This window comes from Phodopus roborovskii, unplaced genomic scaffold (assembly GCF_943737965.1).
Source record: "Phodopus roborovskii unplaced genomic scaffold, PHOROB, whole genome shotgun sequence".
Lineage (NCBI taxonomy): Eukaryota > Metazoa > Chordata > Mammalia > Rodentia > Cricetidae > Phodopus > Phodopus roborovskii.
The window spans coordinates 13,488,548-13,505,734 of NW_026126482.1; the positions used below are offsets into that span (position 1 = coordinate 13,488,548).

General features: G+C 40.8%; 1 protein-coding gene across 2 annotated transcripts in view; it reads left to right on the forward strand.

Annotated features, from left to right (window-relative positions):
• Positions 1–236: 236 nt before the first annotated feature.
• Ptpdc1 (protein tyrosine phosphatase domain containing 1) overlaps positions 237–17,187 on the forward strand; it is a 49,040-nt gene continuing 32,089 nt past the window's right edge. Inside the window, exons 1-2 of one of the 2 annotated variants that reach the window (XM_051194320.1) lie at positions 237–385; positions 15,811–15,898. In XM_051194320.1, coding sequence (XP_051050277.1) covers positions 15,817–15,898 — 82 coding nt within the window. In that variant the 5' untranslated portion in view covers positions 237–385; positions 15,811–15,816. The remainder of the gene's footprint in view (positions 386–15,810; positions 15,899–17,187) is intronic. The other variant, XM_051194321.1, reaches the window with a different exon arrangement.

The following is a 17,187-nucleotide window of genomic DNA, read 5'->3' on the forward strand; positions in this document are numbered from 1 at the left end:
CGCCTCAAGCCTCCATTGGCTGGCGCGTGTCACGTGCACAGAGCGACTCCGGCTATTGGCTGGCGGGCCGGGAGCGCGCAAGGCAGCGCCGGCGGCGCGGCGTCATCGGATGCCGGGCCGCGGAGTGGCCCGTGCGCGCGCCGAGGGGCGGCGTTGTGTGGCGCGCCCGGCGGGGAGTCAGTCCCGCTGCGAGTGGCGCGCCCGGCGGGGAGGCCGGGCCCGGCGAGCGGTGAGCGGTCGCGGGGCAGTGGGCAGGCCGGCGCCGCGGAACCCGAGCAGCGCTTGGGCCGGCCTCTCCGCCCGCGCCTCCCGGCTCTAGACGTTCGAGACCGACCGGCCGGCCGGCTCCAGGGCTCCGAAGCCGGAGAGTGAAGCGCGCCAAGAGGTTCGGAACCTGCAGCCAGTTAGGCGCCCGCCGAGCGGTCCCCTGACGGTTATCCTTGCGCGGCGGGTGACAGAGGGAGGCGTTTCGTAGGAGCATCCCTAGGGGCGGGGCGGGGGGGGGGGTCCCACCGGGCTGCGGGCGCCCCTCTGTCCTGCTCATTCCGGCTCTCGTGAGCAGTTGGACGCCTGATTTGTTTTAGTTGAAATCTCTTGAATAAGAAATATCGGTAACTAATTTTTCATTACAAATAACACCACGTAAGACAGTCACAAGCTGGTAGTCAGACTGCCACTTTGTGATCTCTAATTCAGACCTAATTCTGCTAGTGAATGAGTCACTTGACCAACTTTTCCCTCTGACATGCATCCTCAACATTGATGAAGATGCCCCTGTTGTGCGTGTGTGTGTGTGTGTGTGTGTGTGTGTGTGTGTGTGTAGTCTTATATAATACAAGGTTTGTGGCCTGTCACAGCGCCACAAAATAGATACACAGTACCTGTGGTATTAAATTTTAATGGAAAAGAAAATACAGTAAAGGAAGAAAGGCGGGGGGGGGGCGGGTTGAGAAACTGCTCTTTAGGGAAATAACTTATCAAATACTCCCGCAAGGGTTGTCTGTGTTAATGAACACTAGCTATCACTGAGAGCTGAAAGAACCTGAGATGCAATTATCCTTGTATGCACATGTAGACACTCACATATACCCTGCCCCTCCCTCACCTTGTACACATCAAATCTTACTTGATTGTAACAAGAAAGTGCCACTCTAGTTGTTGTTGTTTTTCTGTGAGCGAAGGCTTGGGTCACTTGCCACAGTCAGAGCTAATAACTGAAAGAAATAGGTTTTAAACAGGAATATATAGCTCCCCAAACCACTCTCCCAAGCATCACATGGTTCTGGATTGCCTGTTCAGCTGTAGCCAAGTACCCAGGAATTCTACCTGTGGCTTTTAAAAAAGCACAGATACCCAGTTATTGCCGAAAAATTAGGACCAGCCGGGGATTTGCATAAAACCCCAGAGTGATTCCCATTTGGTAACCCATAGTGCATTTTAGCTATAACTAATCCCTCACCTGATTCCAGTGCTTTCATAGCATGTGCTCTGGGGACCCAAATTTCCCATCTCAAGCACTGCTCCCATTTCTTCTTCAGGAGGACGATTTTCTTCAGAAGAAAATTGGTGGTGGAATGCAAAGGTCATGGTAGAGCATGATTGAATAGCTCTCTCCTTTTGGAGAAAGCCCTGACAGTTTGAATTTGCTTTTTATCTTGAGTCAATGTGAATCACAGTCAAACCTTATAAAGAAAAGTTTAAAAACCACAGTGTACCCATAATACCACCAGTCTAACAAAATGATGCCCATGGTCTTTATATTGCCGTATCCTTGTTAGTGATGCTCTCATATCACATAAATTATTTAGTTTCACAAAACTTAGAAAATTCTCAGAGATGAGCTTGAACTTCACAATTCCAAATTGGGGGGGGGCGGTCAGGAAGTTATTCAAATCACTGTTCTCTTAAAAGCGCATTTCAACCCGTTTTCTAAGCCCAAACCTGGCCTCTGGTCCAACACTTTTTATTTTTCCCTAGTTCTAAAGAAAGCAGTGTAGAGGGAGGCTATTGTGAATACTGCTAGAGTGAGCTTGGGAGTGCAGATTACTCTTTGAAAGACTGATTTCCAACCTTATGTGTAACTCAGAGCATTGTGATAGGGAGGGGGTATCTCCCCCCCTAAAAAAAAGTAGTTATTTTAGGTAAGGACTTTTTGAATGGCAAGTCAACATAGCCTGGTTCTGACTGCTACAAAATACTGTCTCTGGTTTGGATCTCTGAGAATGGGTAAGCATGAATCTCTAGACAAGGATTCCTGTCTGAATGCTATCATGTTTATATAGCAAGGGGAGATGTCCACCGCAGGTTAAGAGAAGACCCACAATCACAGGGAGGAAAATGTCATTTTTTAATGTCTGAGTTATTTCTGTTATAGTTCAAGTGACATTGTTCTACATATACCTGTTCCATCTTGCGATTTGAAACATTATCACCTTAAATCAGCTTGCAGAATCAGAAATCAATATTTTTCTTCAAAGATAAAGTATACAGTTAAACTTAGACAATATCAGTAATCAGAAAAGAACATAAAACATCCATCATACATTCTTATTGCTGCAGTGTGTTTTCTTCCCCTGTCTTGTCTATGTGTTATATGTAGAACTGAGAACATACTCTGTGTTGTGTATGTGTAGACTGTATTATTATTATTAATTATGTGTCTGTGTAAAAGTGTGGGTACATACATGTAACGGTACATGTATTAGATCAGAGAACAAGTTTAAGAGTTGTTTCTCTTCTTCTGTAGTGGGATCTGAGGTGAGCACGTTTTAGGGGTGGCCACTTTTACACCATTGAGCCATCTTGCCAGCCTGTGTATCATATTTTGTGACATATTTTTTAAACTGATGATACATGGTAAATAACTATGTTCTTTACTTACATGACTTCAGTTATTTTTAAGCAGCTGTTTTGTTGCTAGATTTGGGACTAGAAGAATCCTGTTAATCAGTTACTGTACAGGACAAGTTCATTTTACTGCTGACCCAGGAAAAAGAGCCTTTGCTCTTCTTTCATTAATTCCTGCCCCAACCTCACTTTCCCAGTCCCCAGGATAGCAGGGTTCTGCTGGCAGCATCCCTGAAGGAAGACTTAGTCACAAACATAGTCAACATTGTAGTTTTCTTCCAGTTTTTTCCAGATGTAGTTGGTTCTGCTAGAAATGCATGAATCTGGAAGCATCCTATTTATTTAAAAGATGATGTCCCTATAGCTAAAGCTAGTAGAAGAGATGGGATTTATAGGTAGAAAAAGAAAAGAAAGGAATGAAACCCAGATTGGTTGTTAGAGGTAGCTGCAGGTAACTTGCATGCTATTTCACACAAACTGAATTCCTTCTGATTGGCTGCTGTTAACCTCTTATTTGGAAGACTGGTTCTCTACAAACCTTCTGATAATCTAACAGCTAGAACGAGTGAACAGTTGGGCTGGGCCATTGGGCCTAGCACAGGCTAAAACAGACGTTTTGCAGTTTTTAATCTACCACCCTCATTATCTGAATTGGCTATGTATATGTTGAATATATTATCCTTTTCTCCACCCATACCTCATGCTAGGAACCAAATCTAGGGCTTGGGGCCTGTTAGACAAGTACTGTATCAGTGAGCCATACTCCCAGCCACTAAGTATTTTTAACCTATTTTAATGGTCTTGGGATGTCTACAGATATCCAGGTCATCATGAGCCTTTGAAGAAAGGTGACTAAACTAACTTTAATAAATTATTTCAATCATCTTAACAAAACAATGAACTATAAAGAAATTATACAGTGTAGAAACATAAGAGGAAAAAGCTTCTCTCTCTGCCTCTGTCTCTTTCTCTGTTCTCTCCCTCTCCTCTTATTTCCATTTCCTTAGTAAGCAACAGGTTCTGTTACAAGCTACAAGTTGTTGCTTCCTCTGTGTGAATTAGTAAGCTACAGTTAAAAGGAGAATTAATTGGCTTTTCCAAACACTAAGTGACTTTGTATCAAAGTAGTGACTTAAAAACACAAAAGTCAAAGCCACCAGTGAAAAACAGCAACCCAGAAAGCTGCCCTGAAATGTCAGCTCTGAACCATGTCTAAATTGTTTAAGTGGACAGCACCCTTCTGGAGAGTAGCGAGCCGCCTGCTTTTATACAGGTAGCCACCATACCGTCTTTGGTATATGTGGGTTCGGCAGGAGACTGGGTACCACGACACAGGGCAGGGCCAAGCCTCAAAGCCATAGCAAATGAAGAAAAATGGCCCTAGCAAGCGTTGGCAGCTCCCAGAAAGTGTTTCCTGCCTGCCCAGCCCCTGCTGTAGCCAGATTGTGGGTCTTGGGCCTGGGTTTGTGGTTGCTGCAGACCTGCTGCTACTGCTCAGCTCCAGGACCTTATTCTAGCTCCTGGTAGCGGAGGGATAGAGCTGGTCCCACGGCCTCAGGCTGAGGGTGGAGGGGAAGGAAGGTTAGCTCAGACCTCAGGATCAGCTGTTGCCCCTCAGAACTGGAGTTCAGCACACGGGAGAAGCCGGAAAGAGGTAGGCAGAGCATGGGTGTGGTCTCACTGTACAAAAGGCAGGCAGGGCATAAGTGATGTCTGTGTCTGGCTACTAACAGTCATGGACTGCTGCATGGCAAGGCCCTTTCTATGCACATTTATGTTTACCTTCTACATAGAGAGTTTTATATTTGACTGCCTTTGAAGTTTAGATTTCTCCATTGTTCATTGATTTTTCATATTTTAGTGTATTGCCAAAATAGTATGCCATAGTAAATGCTAGCACATCTCTTTCCAAACTCTTCTTACATGAAGAATTTCCTACATGCTGATTGTCCTAATTAGATAGTTTATCATTATTGTTGTAATTTCTTGAATACTTTTCATTTTTCTGTGTCTTTGAGTCAGTGGCCTGTTTGAACAAGCTTACCTTCTCTATGTCCAGTTGAACACTGTTAATCGGCTGCTGTGTCTTTCTTTCTACCCAACAGCTGAGTAAGTTTCAGTCATGAGTCTATGTCCCTAATTTGTAAAGGTGCTATTATGCCACCATCTTAGCCTGACTGACGGTGCTAGGCAGGGACTGTACAGAATAGCTAGCTTTAGTTCCGTGTTTGCTTTCCTTTGGGCAGAAGCTTTTTAAAAATAGATGATAAAGGACCACAAGGGAGGGAGGGCCTTTCTCTGTGATTATTGTGATTGTTCCTGATGCCCAGGGGAGAAGTATTCTCACTCAGATTCTTCTCTCCTACCTGATGCAAATGGTTCCAGATATGGAAAGCAGAATGCTACTCATGATTTGTGGGTTTTTAAAGGGTAAATGCCCACAATGATTTAAATTGGTGGAAACATAATGCAGAATGTTGTACTTTTAGCCTATAACCTCCCATTTCTGTTTTCTGAATGATTGTTACTTAGATCAGTGTAGACCTCCTTGACAGATAAATAAACTCCTTAAATTAATGAACACAGAAATAAAGTTGAACTATTTTTTCTCTAAAATTTAAACTTCTAAATGTTTATTTTTAGAAAATTAACTTTTCTAGGTGATATCAAATTATAGGGTAAATTATTATTTTATTGTGTAAATTAATTAAGATAAAGGGTTGAGGAGATGGCTTTGTAGGTAAAGGGCATGCTGGACAGGCATGAGGATCTGAATGTGGGTCCCTAATATCCAGGAAAGGTAGATGAGGTAGCATATGATTTTAGTAATCTTAGTACTCCTACAGCAGGATGGGAGACAAAATCAGGGTAGCTCACAGCCTGGCTAATCTGGCATAACTAGCAGTAGATAAGAGTGTCTCAAACAAGGTGGAAGGCAAGGGACTATACCTGAGCTTGCCTTCTGACCTCTACTCATGCGTTATGGTACATATGTGTCTGCACACATAGAGTTTCTTAAAAATGACGTATTTAAACACAGTAAATTCTGTATTGGACATGTGGAAACGAGTCCAATGTAGCCTGTTACAGATTACCCTTCGTTCTTGTGTAGTCTTCAGATTGTACTCAGATTTTACTTCTCTTGCTTACCCTTTGAGTATCAGCACTCACTAATCTCAGGGTGTAGTCTTTGATCCTGTTGACTAAGCACTTACTTTTTAAAGCACAAAGGCTGTTTTATTCATCCTAGCACCCTACCACCCTACATCTCATGATTTTTGTGGTACCTGTCCAGGGTTTGACTGTTTATCAGATTGAATTAGTTCACGTGTGCCTGTCACATGGTCTCTCTCTCTGAACATGTACTAGTTTGTCCATGTCCCTTTTGACCTGTGTTTGTGTATATGTTCTCCTACTTAGGAAAAATATGCGTGTACAGTGACATAATTTTATGTATCAAAAGTTGGAAAAAAGCAAAAAGCAGCCTGAGTGGCCCGAGTTTTTCCGTGCATGTGAGGGGTTATGGCTGCTGGCCAGTGATGGCAGTGTTGTACTGCTCATTCTGGTCCTGGCCTGCTCAGCTCTGCCATCAGGAGCACTTTCGTTTGGCCTCTGGTCCTTTAACCTTCTTGTCTGCTAAAGTTGTGAGCCCTTGTCTGTTTTATAGCAGTACAAGATGATCTAGGCTTATTGTAATGCTATATCCCTAAACCAGTCATTTCAGCAGGGTCCCTGGGTCCCTTTGATCTGATATGTTCATCACAATTAGAGTTTCATTGCTTTCAGGGAACTGTCTGTGACTAGTTTATATACTTGTATAAACACACATGTGATCCCTTTTATTTGTGGTTTTGCTTTCCATGGCTTCAGTTATCTGGTTAACTATAGTTTGAAAGTATGAAGTGGAAAATTCCAGAAATAAAAAAAATTTAAATTGCATGCCATTCTGAGTGACATGGTGCAGTCTTGCACCCTCCACTCCTTCCTGCCCTGGACATGAGTCACCCCTTTGTCCACTGTACCCATGCTGTGAATGCTACTCACTCATTACTCACTTAGTCATAGGCTGTCACAATGCTGTGTTCAATTATATAGCAATACACGTGTACTTTGTGTAGCAGGCTAATGGCAATATCACAATGCCTGTGCCCTTTACCTAACTTCATCTAATCATGTAGGCATTGTATCATCTCACATAGATAGAATATAATAAGATATTTTTAGACAGCTACTTAACTATTAGCAGTATACCGTTAAATTCTATTTTATCAGTTATTGTTAATATTTTATTCTGTCTATTTTATAGAGTTCTAAAGCAAGTGTGTATTTATTAAAAAGAGCAGAGGGCATCTATAGTTGTTACATGCATGGTTTCAGGCATTCACTGAGGAGCCTTAAAACATGTCCTTTCAGATAAGGCAGACTATTCTATTAAGCTTACCAGGAATTCCCCACAGTGGGGCAGACTAATGCAGACCTGGTTCACTTCTCCCTTATTTGCCTGTACCTTCCTAGTCCACAGTCTGTTGCTGCTACATACAGCATCTCTTCACTGATATTTCCTATCTTGGTGTACATGGACCAGGATTGCTAACTTGACCTCTGTAAGAAACATAACCTAGTATGTATGGATACTTCTTTTTCCTCTCATAGCTTCCATTCATTTCCAAAGGTATCTCTTTGTAACATTCTTACCATCTCTTAGTGAGGTCCTGTCCTACTTTTGGAATGCAGTCAAATTCCTTTGCCTTAGTCTGGGGTCTATGCTGCAACCCATCCCCTTCTTGGTTGAACTTTTAAAAGTCTTGGATTTAAAATAACGTTAGTAGATATTCTTTGCGTTGTGAAAATCCATTGTTCTTGATAAGCAGATAACATATTTATCATGACACTAATAGACAAAATAGTTTCTTGACCCCCAAAATAATCTGTGCTGTAACTGGTCAGCCCTCTCTCCCGAAAGCCCTTGCAGAAACTGGCCAGTTTTCTGTCTGTGTAGTTTTTGTCTTTTCTAGAAAGTCTATAAATGTATTCATATGATATACAGCCTCCTCAGACTAGAATTTTCACTTAGCACAATCCCAGAACACACGTAAAGATCAGAGACAGCTTTCTTGTAGGATTTACCCATGTTGCTCAGATAAACAGCTCTTTTATTTTGGCCACAGAACAGCATTCCTTGTACAAAGTGACATTACGGCTGCCTCTGGCTTTGTGCCATCATAAATATTGCTGCTGCGAAGATTCACGGACAGGTGTTTGAGTGGATGTAGTTTTCACATCATCTGGAAACCATTTCTGGATTTCATGCAAACACTATGTTTAGCTTTATAAGCCTCTGCTGAACTCTCTTCATTTTGTATTTATTTCACCAGCAGTAAAGAGGTGTTCGTTCCCATCTATGCCAGTGCTCGATAAAGTTATTGCTCAACTTATTTGTCCACTTTAACTTTTATATTATTATTGTAATGTAATAACATGTGCATGCCATGGCATGTATGCAGAGGCAGAGAACAACCTGAAGTCCATTTTCTTTCCACATGACAGTTCTGCCTGGATTTGTGTTGTCAGGCTTATGCAGCAAGTGCCTTTGTCTGCCAAGCCATGTCATCAGCCCAACATGTGTTTTTTTCATTTTAACATGCTAATTCATGTTTGTGGTATATCATGCTTATTTTTCTCTTCCCCTCTATTGACTGTACTGCCAAATGATTGTCTCAATGTTCCTGATGATATGTCTTTCTAGATCTTGAACCATTTTTTTTTTTTAAGTTAGCAAACAAACTGAAGCATTTCATTTTGGTGTATTCATACATACATTTGATTTTACTTTGTTCTTATTTTTTCCTTGTTTTTTATATCAAAATTTTATTTGTTATTTAAAGTTTAAACAATGCAGTAATATGTGAAGGGAATACAGTATAATATATATTTTATCTCTGTTCTGAATTGAAGTCCCTCAAAGTGTGTCATTGTTCCCCTTCTAGCCATACAAATGTTATTTTTCTATTGTTTTGCTATTTTTTCACATTATGTGAAAAGTCATTATACTACTACTTGATTTTACCTTTTAAATTTTACCAAATTTCCAAGTCATTTATGTATCGGTCTGACTAAAATGTAACTTACTTGTATTTTTACTTGAGTATTTTGTGTAATAATTTTTTTAAAAATGGTTTTTTTTTTTTTTTGCTTCTTTTTAAAAGACAAGTCCTAGCTATGTTGCTCATAATGGCCTTGAACTTGCAGTTCTCCTCTCTCAGGAGTGCTGGGATTATAGACATGTTATACATCCAGCCTCTTTTTACTTAAAAATATTCCAGTTATTAATAATTTACTTTATATAACAAATATAACAATGTTTCTAAATTAACTTGTTTGTGTAAATTGTACAAGTTGGATGCATGGCCTTTGTCACTCTGTAATTTGCAGATATTTTTTTCCCCAGTCTGCCTCCTTTTCCCATTGTCTTAATGTTTCTCACTAACAGAAGTTTGAAATTTTTTTTTCATTTATTGAAAATAGATTCTTTTCTCATGCAATATATCTTGATTACAGATATATGGTCCCTCCTTCTACTCCTCCCAGTCCATCCCCCCTCCCCTCCCTTTCCTTTCTCTCCCTTTCCCTTATCCTTTCTAGTCTAGAAATGAGTAGTCACAAAGCAAATAACAAACCGTTTCACCTGGGAATATTAGCCAGTTTATTGATTTAGTTGAGGGTATGGGGCTTGCCAGTATATTTCACGATATTATGGGAATTGGCCTAGGAATTGTAAAAGGTGTTTAATGCTGACAGCCAGGAAGCAGCCCTCCATGACAAACTCTTTAAAATGTAAATACTTGCTGTTATATATGTGTACACTGCTCACCTAGTACAGTGGTTCTGAATGTGTGAGCAACACATGAAAGCCAGCTAAAAGTAAGATTCTCAGCCTCATTACCTTCTGGGCCTGAAATGAGGGGGGGGGACACAAGCAAACTGGGTTTTTATAATACTCATCTAGTTATTTATTTGTGATACTGGAGATTGTTTAAGACAAATGCTCTATTACTGAGCCATAATCCCTAGTCTACCAGGTCATTCTGGTGGGTGTTGAAGTGGCAGGTGTCTATATTGATGAGCTAGGAAGTGTTTGTGCCTTAATTTGAGGTTGGTTCAGACCTGGATAACATGCCAGATGTAGCTACTAGTAGGAAAGAGTTGGGGAATATGAAATAGCCTCAGCTATTGCTACCAATTTACCTCATTTGTTTGTCATGAAGTATTTTCTGCAGAATATGACTTCAGCATAATTCTGTAAGTGATGAAATAGGAGGGTTCCTGAAGTGGTGTTTTTCCGTGGTGTGTGACTTGCCTCCTGGGGGCCTTGCAGTCTTCCCTAAGGTGTAGTTAAAGTGTGAGATCACAGAAGCCAGTGAAGTTAGTGGTAAACTGCCAGGTAGATTGCATTTTTTTAAAGATGGCCTTCGGCCCTTTCCCTGAGGACTATAGGAGGCTGTTTGTATCTGCATCTACATAGACCTCCAGGACAAGGAGATGTGAGTCAAATATGTAGTTGACATTTAGGGAGGGATTTTAATAGCAAGGAAATATGGGCTGGGGTGGTAAGAAAACAGATCCAATCCCTTGAGGAATTAGAAAGGACACAAATTTGTCAGACGAAAGATTTACGAGAAATTAGAGATTCAAATGTGTTCAGGAAACCTCATAAAAGATTATGATGCTATTTCTTGTATTTGCATTGTTCTATCACACAATTATATGCTCTCAGTGTTGCTGAGACAAGTAAGGCATGATTATAGTTCCTACTTTATAGATGGAAAAATGGAGTTTCATGTCTTAAGTGTTGGTAGCAGGTACCCATTACTGGCTGTCCATTCATTCACTCATCATATGCTAGGTTCTAGCATGTAGGTCCAGAAGTGCAGATGTTGGCAAAGCACATTCTCCTCAGAAACTCTGTTTTCTATGAGCTTATACTATAAAAGAGGAAAGGTAGACATAAAGAGGATAAAATAAATTATGTAGTATTCTAGAGTATTTTTATCATGATCTTATTGAGAAACATTAATAAGTGAGGATGATTTAAATTTTAAGATGGGTTTTGGGATTAGAGTGACATACTAGGCATGGTAGCATATACTTGTGATCTTAATACTTGGGAGATGTACAGAGTAGGACAGTTGTGACTACAACTAGTGAACTTACATTGACACATCACTATCACCCAAAGTTCCCAGCTCACACTAAACTTCTCTTTTGTTGTTGTGCATTCAACAGATATACATGGGGAGTTAGAATCAGGAATTGCCTTGGGTCTCAGAAGAGACTTTGTACTTATATATTAGTGTTGAGACTATGAAAAATTATGGGGACTTTTGAAGTTGTACTAAATACGTTTTGAGTTAAGATATGGCCAGGAGCCTTGGGCGGTGAACTGTGGTGGATTGAATGAGAATGTCCCCCATAGGTTCAGATGTTTGAATACAAGGTCCCTAGTTGGCAGGTGTAGGAGTTTGGCTTTCCTGGAGAAAGTATGTCACTGGAGGCAGGTCTTAGGAGTTTAAAGACTCGCACCATTTCAGATCCTCTCTCTACTTTTTGCTGAGGTTCAAGGTATGAGAAGCCTTCTGCTTCTGCTACCATGTCTAGGCTCTGCCATCAGGAACTCTTATCCCTCTGAAACCATAAATCAAGCTCTTCTATTAGTCGCCTTAGTCATGGTGTTTTATCAAAGCAATGGAAAGGAAATCAATACATTATCCCATGATCAAAATAAATGAATCTTCAGACTATGAAAAGAAATGGAGGAACTTTAAGTGCACATTTATTTATAAGCAAAAGAATCTATCGAAAAGGCTTCCTACTGTGTGAGCCTAGCATTTTGGAAAAGGCAAAACTGGAGAGTGGTATGATGTTTAGTGGTTGCCAGAAGATAGGAAAGGGATGGTCAAATAGGAAGAGCATAAGGGGAATTTTAAAAGTGTAAACTACCCTGGTACTATAAGGGTGGATTTTTCTAAACCTATTGAATGCACAACAACAAAAGAGAAGTTTAGTGTGAGCTGGGGACTTTGGGTGATAATGATGTGTCAATGTAAGTTCACTAGTTGTAGTCACAACTGTCCTACTCTGTACATAATGTTGGTCATATGAGAGGTTGTATTGGGCCCCAGGGACAGATGGGAAAATCTCTTACTTTAACTCTGTTTTCTGTGTGTCTGAAACTGCTCTAAAAACATTGTCAGGGCTAGAGAGATAGCTCAGCAGTTAAGAGTACATACTGTTCTTGCAGAGGACCAGGGTTTAGTTCCCAGAACCACATGAGAGTTTGCACCTGCCCACACTCCAGTCCCAGAGGATCCAACATCCTCATCAGGCCTCTGTGTGCTCCTGTATACATGAGGTGCAAGTATACTCAGGTGCAAACACAGTAAGTAACATTTAAAATAAACCTAAAAATAATCAAGTCCAGATGCCAGCAAGATGGTTCATGCACCAGGCACTTGCTACTAAGTTTAATCCTGGGATCCACACAATAGAAGGAGAGAACCAACACTACAAAGTTGTCCTCTCATCTCCATGTGTGTGCTGTGGCCTGTGCATACGCACTAAATAAATGTAAAAAATGAGTCTATTAAAAGTTGGGATAGTTGCTATCTCATGTAATAGGGTGTGCTAAAGATTACATGAGATAAAAATACATAAAGGAATTGGAATAGTTTCTGAATGGAGTGAGCTAATATAATTTGGTTGTTATCATGTTATGAATGAGCATAAAATGTGTTTCCATTCAAGTGCCATTATATTTACATGGCTTGGATAAATTCATTCACATTCTTGAGCGTCTATGATTATTGTCTAGAATCTTACCATACTGACAGAGTTGCCCATAAGAGTAGACACAAGACCTCACATGTCAGAACGATGGACAGTATAAATGAGTATTGTGCTCCCGCAGAACTCTGGCACTTTGGAAGTGGGGACAAGAAGGGGTCTGCCCTTCCACAGGTGCCTAGGGTGTCCCTGGTGCATTCCCAAGGTGGAGTGCTTGAGCTGGGAACATCAAGGAAAGTTTAGAGCACTTGCTCAATGCAGCACCTCACAAAGTGTCTCTAAGAAATATGCAAAACACCATTGCACCCAGAAAATAGAAGGGAAAGAGATGAGGTTCTTCAGGATCTCACAACCTAGTCTCTGTGAATTCATTATGAAGTCGAGCATAACTTCGTGACTGTTCTTCTTAACTGTGAGTAATAGTTCACTGCTGTACTCAAGTTTTAAGTAGTAGGTACTAATTAGTGAAATGTGTGACTAATTCAAACAGTTGAGTCATGGGGGGGAGTGGATTTTAGGGATAAAAGAACTGTAGGATAGAGTGAGCAAAGCACTTGTCATTGAGTCAGGAAGTGAAGTTACATAATGTGTGATCACAGTGAAATGTCAGGATTAAAATTGAAACTCCTTGTTCTGCAGCTAGGCATATGAATAAATTAGTTGTGAATGGAGCTAATGTTTTCTTAAGACTGCCTGAAGCTCAGCTGTTAGTAACTACTAGCAGGACAGACAGGTAATACAGAGAACCTCTTACAAACTATTTTAAGCAAAATGAAGTGACTATATAGTGTAGGAAGGGAATGGAAAAAATTACAGTATTGATTTGCAAAGAAAAATAACAAGCATTTGCTTTGTGTCAGGCATTGCTTTAGACATGTTTACATATGCACATACACACAATCTCTTCCTTACAACCTATGAAAATGCACATATAATCCTTATTTTGCAAGAGAAATCAAAGCTCAAACTAGTTCATATAGATGGCCAGTTGAATAATTAAGATTTAAACACAGAACTTTGACTTTATAATATATTTAAATCTTGATTTTTTTTTGATTAGCGACATTTTTTCAGAGATCTAAGATTTGAGTTTCAGAGATGAGTGGAGAGATTTCTACTCCTAACACATAAATAAGGTAGATGTATCTTCTTACCTTAACTAAAGTTTGATGAAAAATGATTGGAAAATTGGAAAGCAGGCAGCCCATGGCTTCAGTTCCTTAGAGAAGAGATATTAACATGGTGATTTTAAGGTTGCACCAGCTGCCTCTCTGGGGGCTTAGGGAGGGGACCAGGCCTTCCCAGAGATGCACAGACACTGAACTCAGTGTCTGGGGTGGGGGACTCCACCCCAGAAAGTCCTTAGAGCGTTGCTGAACTGCAGAGTTTGTACAAACCATCTGAGACCAGGGAAATACAAGAAGGCAGGGAACTTATCACAAGGGGTTCTGTTCCATCAGCTAGAGTGGGAAGGCCTCTGGACATGAAGGGGCAAATTCATGGAAAGATAAGCATTAGCAGTGCATCTAAACTAGCCGGAAGTCAAGGCCAGGGAACAGCTCCAACAAACATCTCAAAGAAAATTTACAAAGAATTCAGTTAACTCCTTTAATAAGAAAAAGTCAAGACCTGCTGGGAAAGTAACCAGGATTTCCTTGACAAAGGTGGATGAGAAGGGGCTTAAAAGGGGAGGGGGGGGCACAGATGTTTGGGCAAAGGGAAAAGCTCACATTTCTAAAGAGTGAAACTGAGGCACCAGATTCCCAGATAGGGCAGATTGACAACCACAAGGTGAGAAAGGATTCTCCATGGCGTGCTATAGGCTGAGCAGATTCAAGCAGTATTCTGTTTCTCAAATTGACTTTTTATTGCTTATCTCAGACCTGTGAGATCTGGCAGTGTAACTCAAGTAATTATACACTAATGAAAATAAAGTTAAACTTTGTTTTCTTCTACACTATTTGTTTGGTTTTGATGGAGGCTCTTTGCAGTGAGAGGGCTTAAACCCAGCCTCCAGCGTGCTGGGAAAGCACACTAGCACCAAGCTGTATCCCCTGCCAGTACCCTGTATGAAGAGATGTGTGCTGCCTGAGCTCAGCTCATAGTGCTACATAGCAGCCAAGAGTTTTGGCTGGTTGTTTGGGGTCTTTTGCTTGTTCTGGGATAGTGCCTCACTACAGAGCCTCAGATTTGAGATCATCCTGCCTGCCTCCCTTGTGTGTGACCCTTTTGAGGATACCAGTCTGAGTGCTGTTCCAGCCACACACATAATGATAATATCCAGTGACATGTAGCCAGCATACTGAGCATGTGGAGAATGGAAACTGTGCTTAAAAAGCCACTATGGTGGAAAATATTACATCCTAAAAACCAAAACCACTCCCTTTTTCTGCTGGAGTTTTTTTTTTTCTTCCCAAGGAATCAAATGTACCCAAGTATGTGATTGTGAGTAGAAAAATAGGGCACAGAAATCAGATATGTGCAGTTTTGCATTTTCATTTTTATGTGAATTTTCAGTTAAATACGGGAATTTAAAACATTAAATCTAAATGTGACAAAAGGTTTTAGCAATTTAACATTATAATAATTGTAAATAAAAATGCAAGAATTTCTTTACAATATCAGTATCTAGATTTGCCTTTAATTTTTTGGTATCTATGTATGATGTGTGTGCTGTATTTGAGAGTACAGATGTATGCATGTTAAGTCACATGTGGTGGGTAAAGGACAGCCTTGGTTATAAAAAGTTATCAATGAGATAGCTTACACTCTTTTCTTTTCTCTTTTGAGACAGGGTCTCTCTACATAGCTGTTGTAGACTCACAGTATTCCAGAAGTCAGGCTGGTCTTGAACTCACAGAGATCTGCCTACCTCTGCCTCCCCAGTGCTGGGATTAAAGGTGTGTACCACCATGCCTAACTTTAGTTTACACTTCTTTGTACTAAGGTTTAAAATAGTATGTCTGGGAGTGCAGCTCAGTGGTAGTGTACTGAGTTCAGTCATACAGAGATGGGAGAGAAAAAGAAAGGGCCACATCGTTAACAACTGCCATATTGGGCAGCAGATGTCTAACATGATTAGTTAAGTAATAAAATCTTTTTTTTTTTTTAATTTTCCAACAGACAACTATGGCTGCAGGAGTCCTGCCGCAGAATGAAAAACCATATTCCACTTTGGTGAATAGCAGTGGGTATGCTGCAAACATGGATGGTAATAATCTCTTTAGTGTAATTGTGTCTCTGTGGAAACTCATACTTAATAAAAGTTATTATGTGGAAGTATCTGAAAGAAAAAAAGCTCTATTCTTCACTTCAGAAGCCCAGGTCTAGGTGTGGTTTACAACATTTTCTTTCTGTCTCACCCTTGGCCTGGTAGAATTCCTTTACAAAACCCTGAATAATGCTCTTGGCCTTTTGAAATAGAGATGTTAGAAACAGTGTTTGTCTCCTGCATTATTATCTTAAACTGAGATTACACATTTGTTCCTACCATCAAACGCCCACTTGTGAAACAGCCATTATTCCTGTTTCCTTCAGTTACATGCAAGAGTCACTCGCAAAGCATATTCAGAAGCACTCAGGCCCCACTCTGCCAGTGTGTGTGTGTGTGTGTGTGTGTGTGTGTGTGTGTGTGTGTGTGTGTTTCGGTGGTATCCAGGCAAGAAAGCATGCCATATGCCATAACTTACACTCCGGTTGCTGAATCTGCCTCTCATCCTTTTGCAGTTATGAACTAGGAAGTAGATGACGTGATTCCACTCTGACCTTGTTGGTTGTGTTAGGCAGCTTCCCATTGCTATGGCAAAATACCAAGTTTAAAAAAAAAAAATACCGAGCCAGCGAGATGATGGATTAGTGGATAAAGGCACTTGCCACCAGGCTTGAGTATCTGAATTTGACCCCAGAACCCACCCAGTATAAAGAAAGACCAATTCCTACAAATTGTCCTGTGGGCTGCATTCTTCTGTACCCACCCACCCAACAGAAGTGAATGTGATATTAATAAAATATTAGTTAATTCAAGAGAGAAAATGGTTATATGGCTCATGGTTTCAAAGGTTTCTGTCCATAGCCAGCTCATTCCATTTGGGCCTGTGTGAAGCCAAACACCATGACAGAAATATATGGCAGACGAAACTGCTCACTGTACTGGGAGCTAAGACAGGAGAAGTCAGCATCCCAGTATTTCTGTTAGGTGTATGCACACAGTGACTAACTTACACTAGAACCCACCCCTTAAAAGTTCCACTGCCCTTCAGTGGCAGCACAGGCTGATGACCAAGCTTTAAGCATAGGATTGTATGAGGGGCATTTAAGATCCCAGCCATAACATGGCTTGCCATCACAAGTCATAGCAGGAGAGATGTTAACCGTTTCCTTGGCGTTTCAGGGATTTCTAACTGTACAAGTTCATTTGACTGCTGTTGAATAATAGACTTTCAGGGTTTCTTCTCACAGTGTGGATGAGATGATAGGAAATTAAAGCAGGAAGCTCCAACT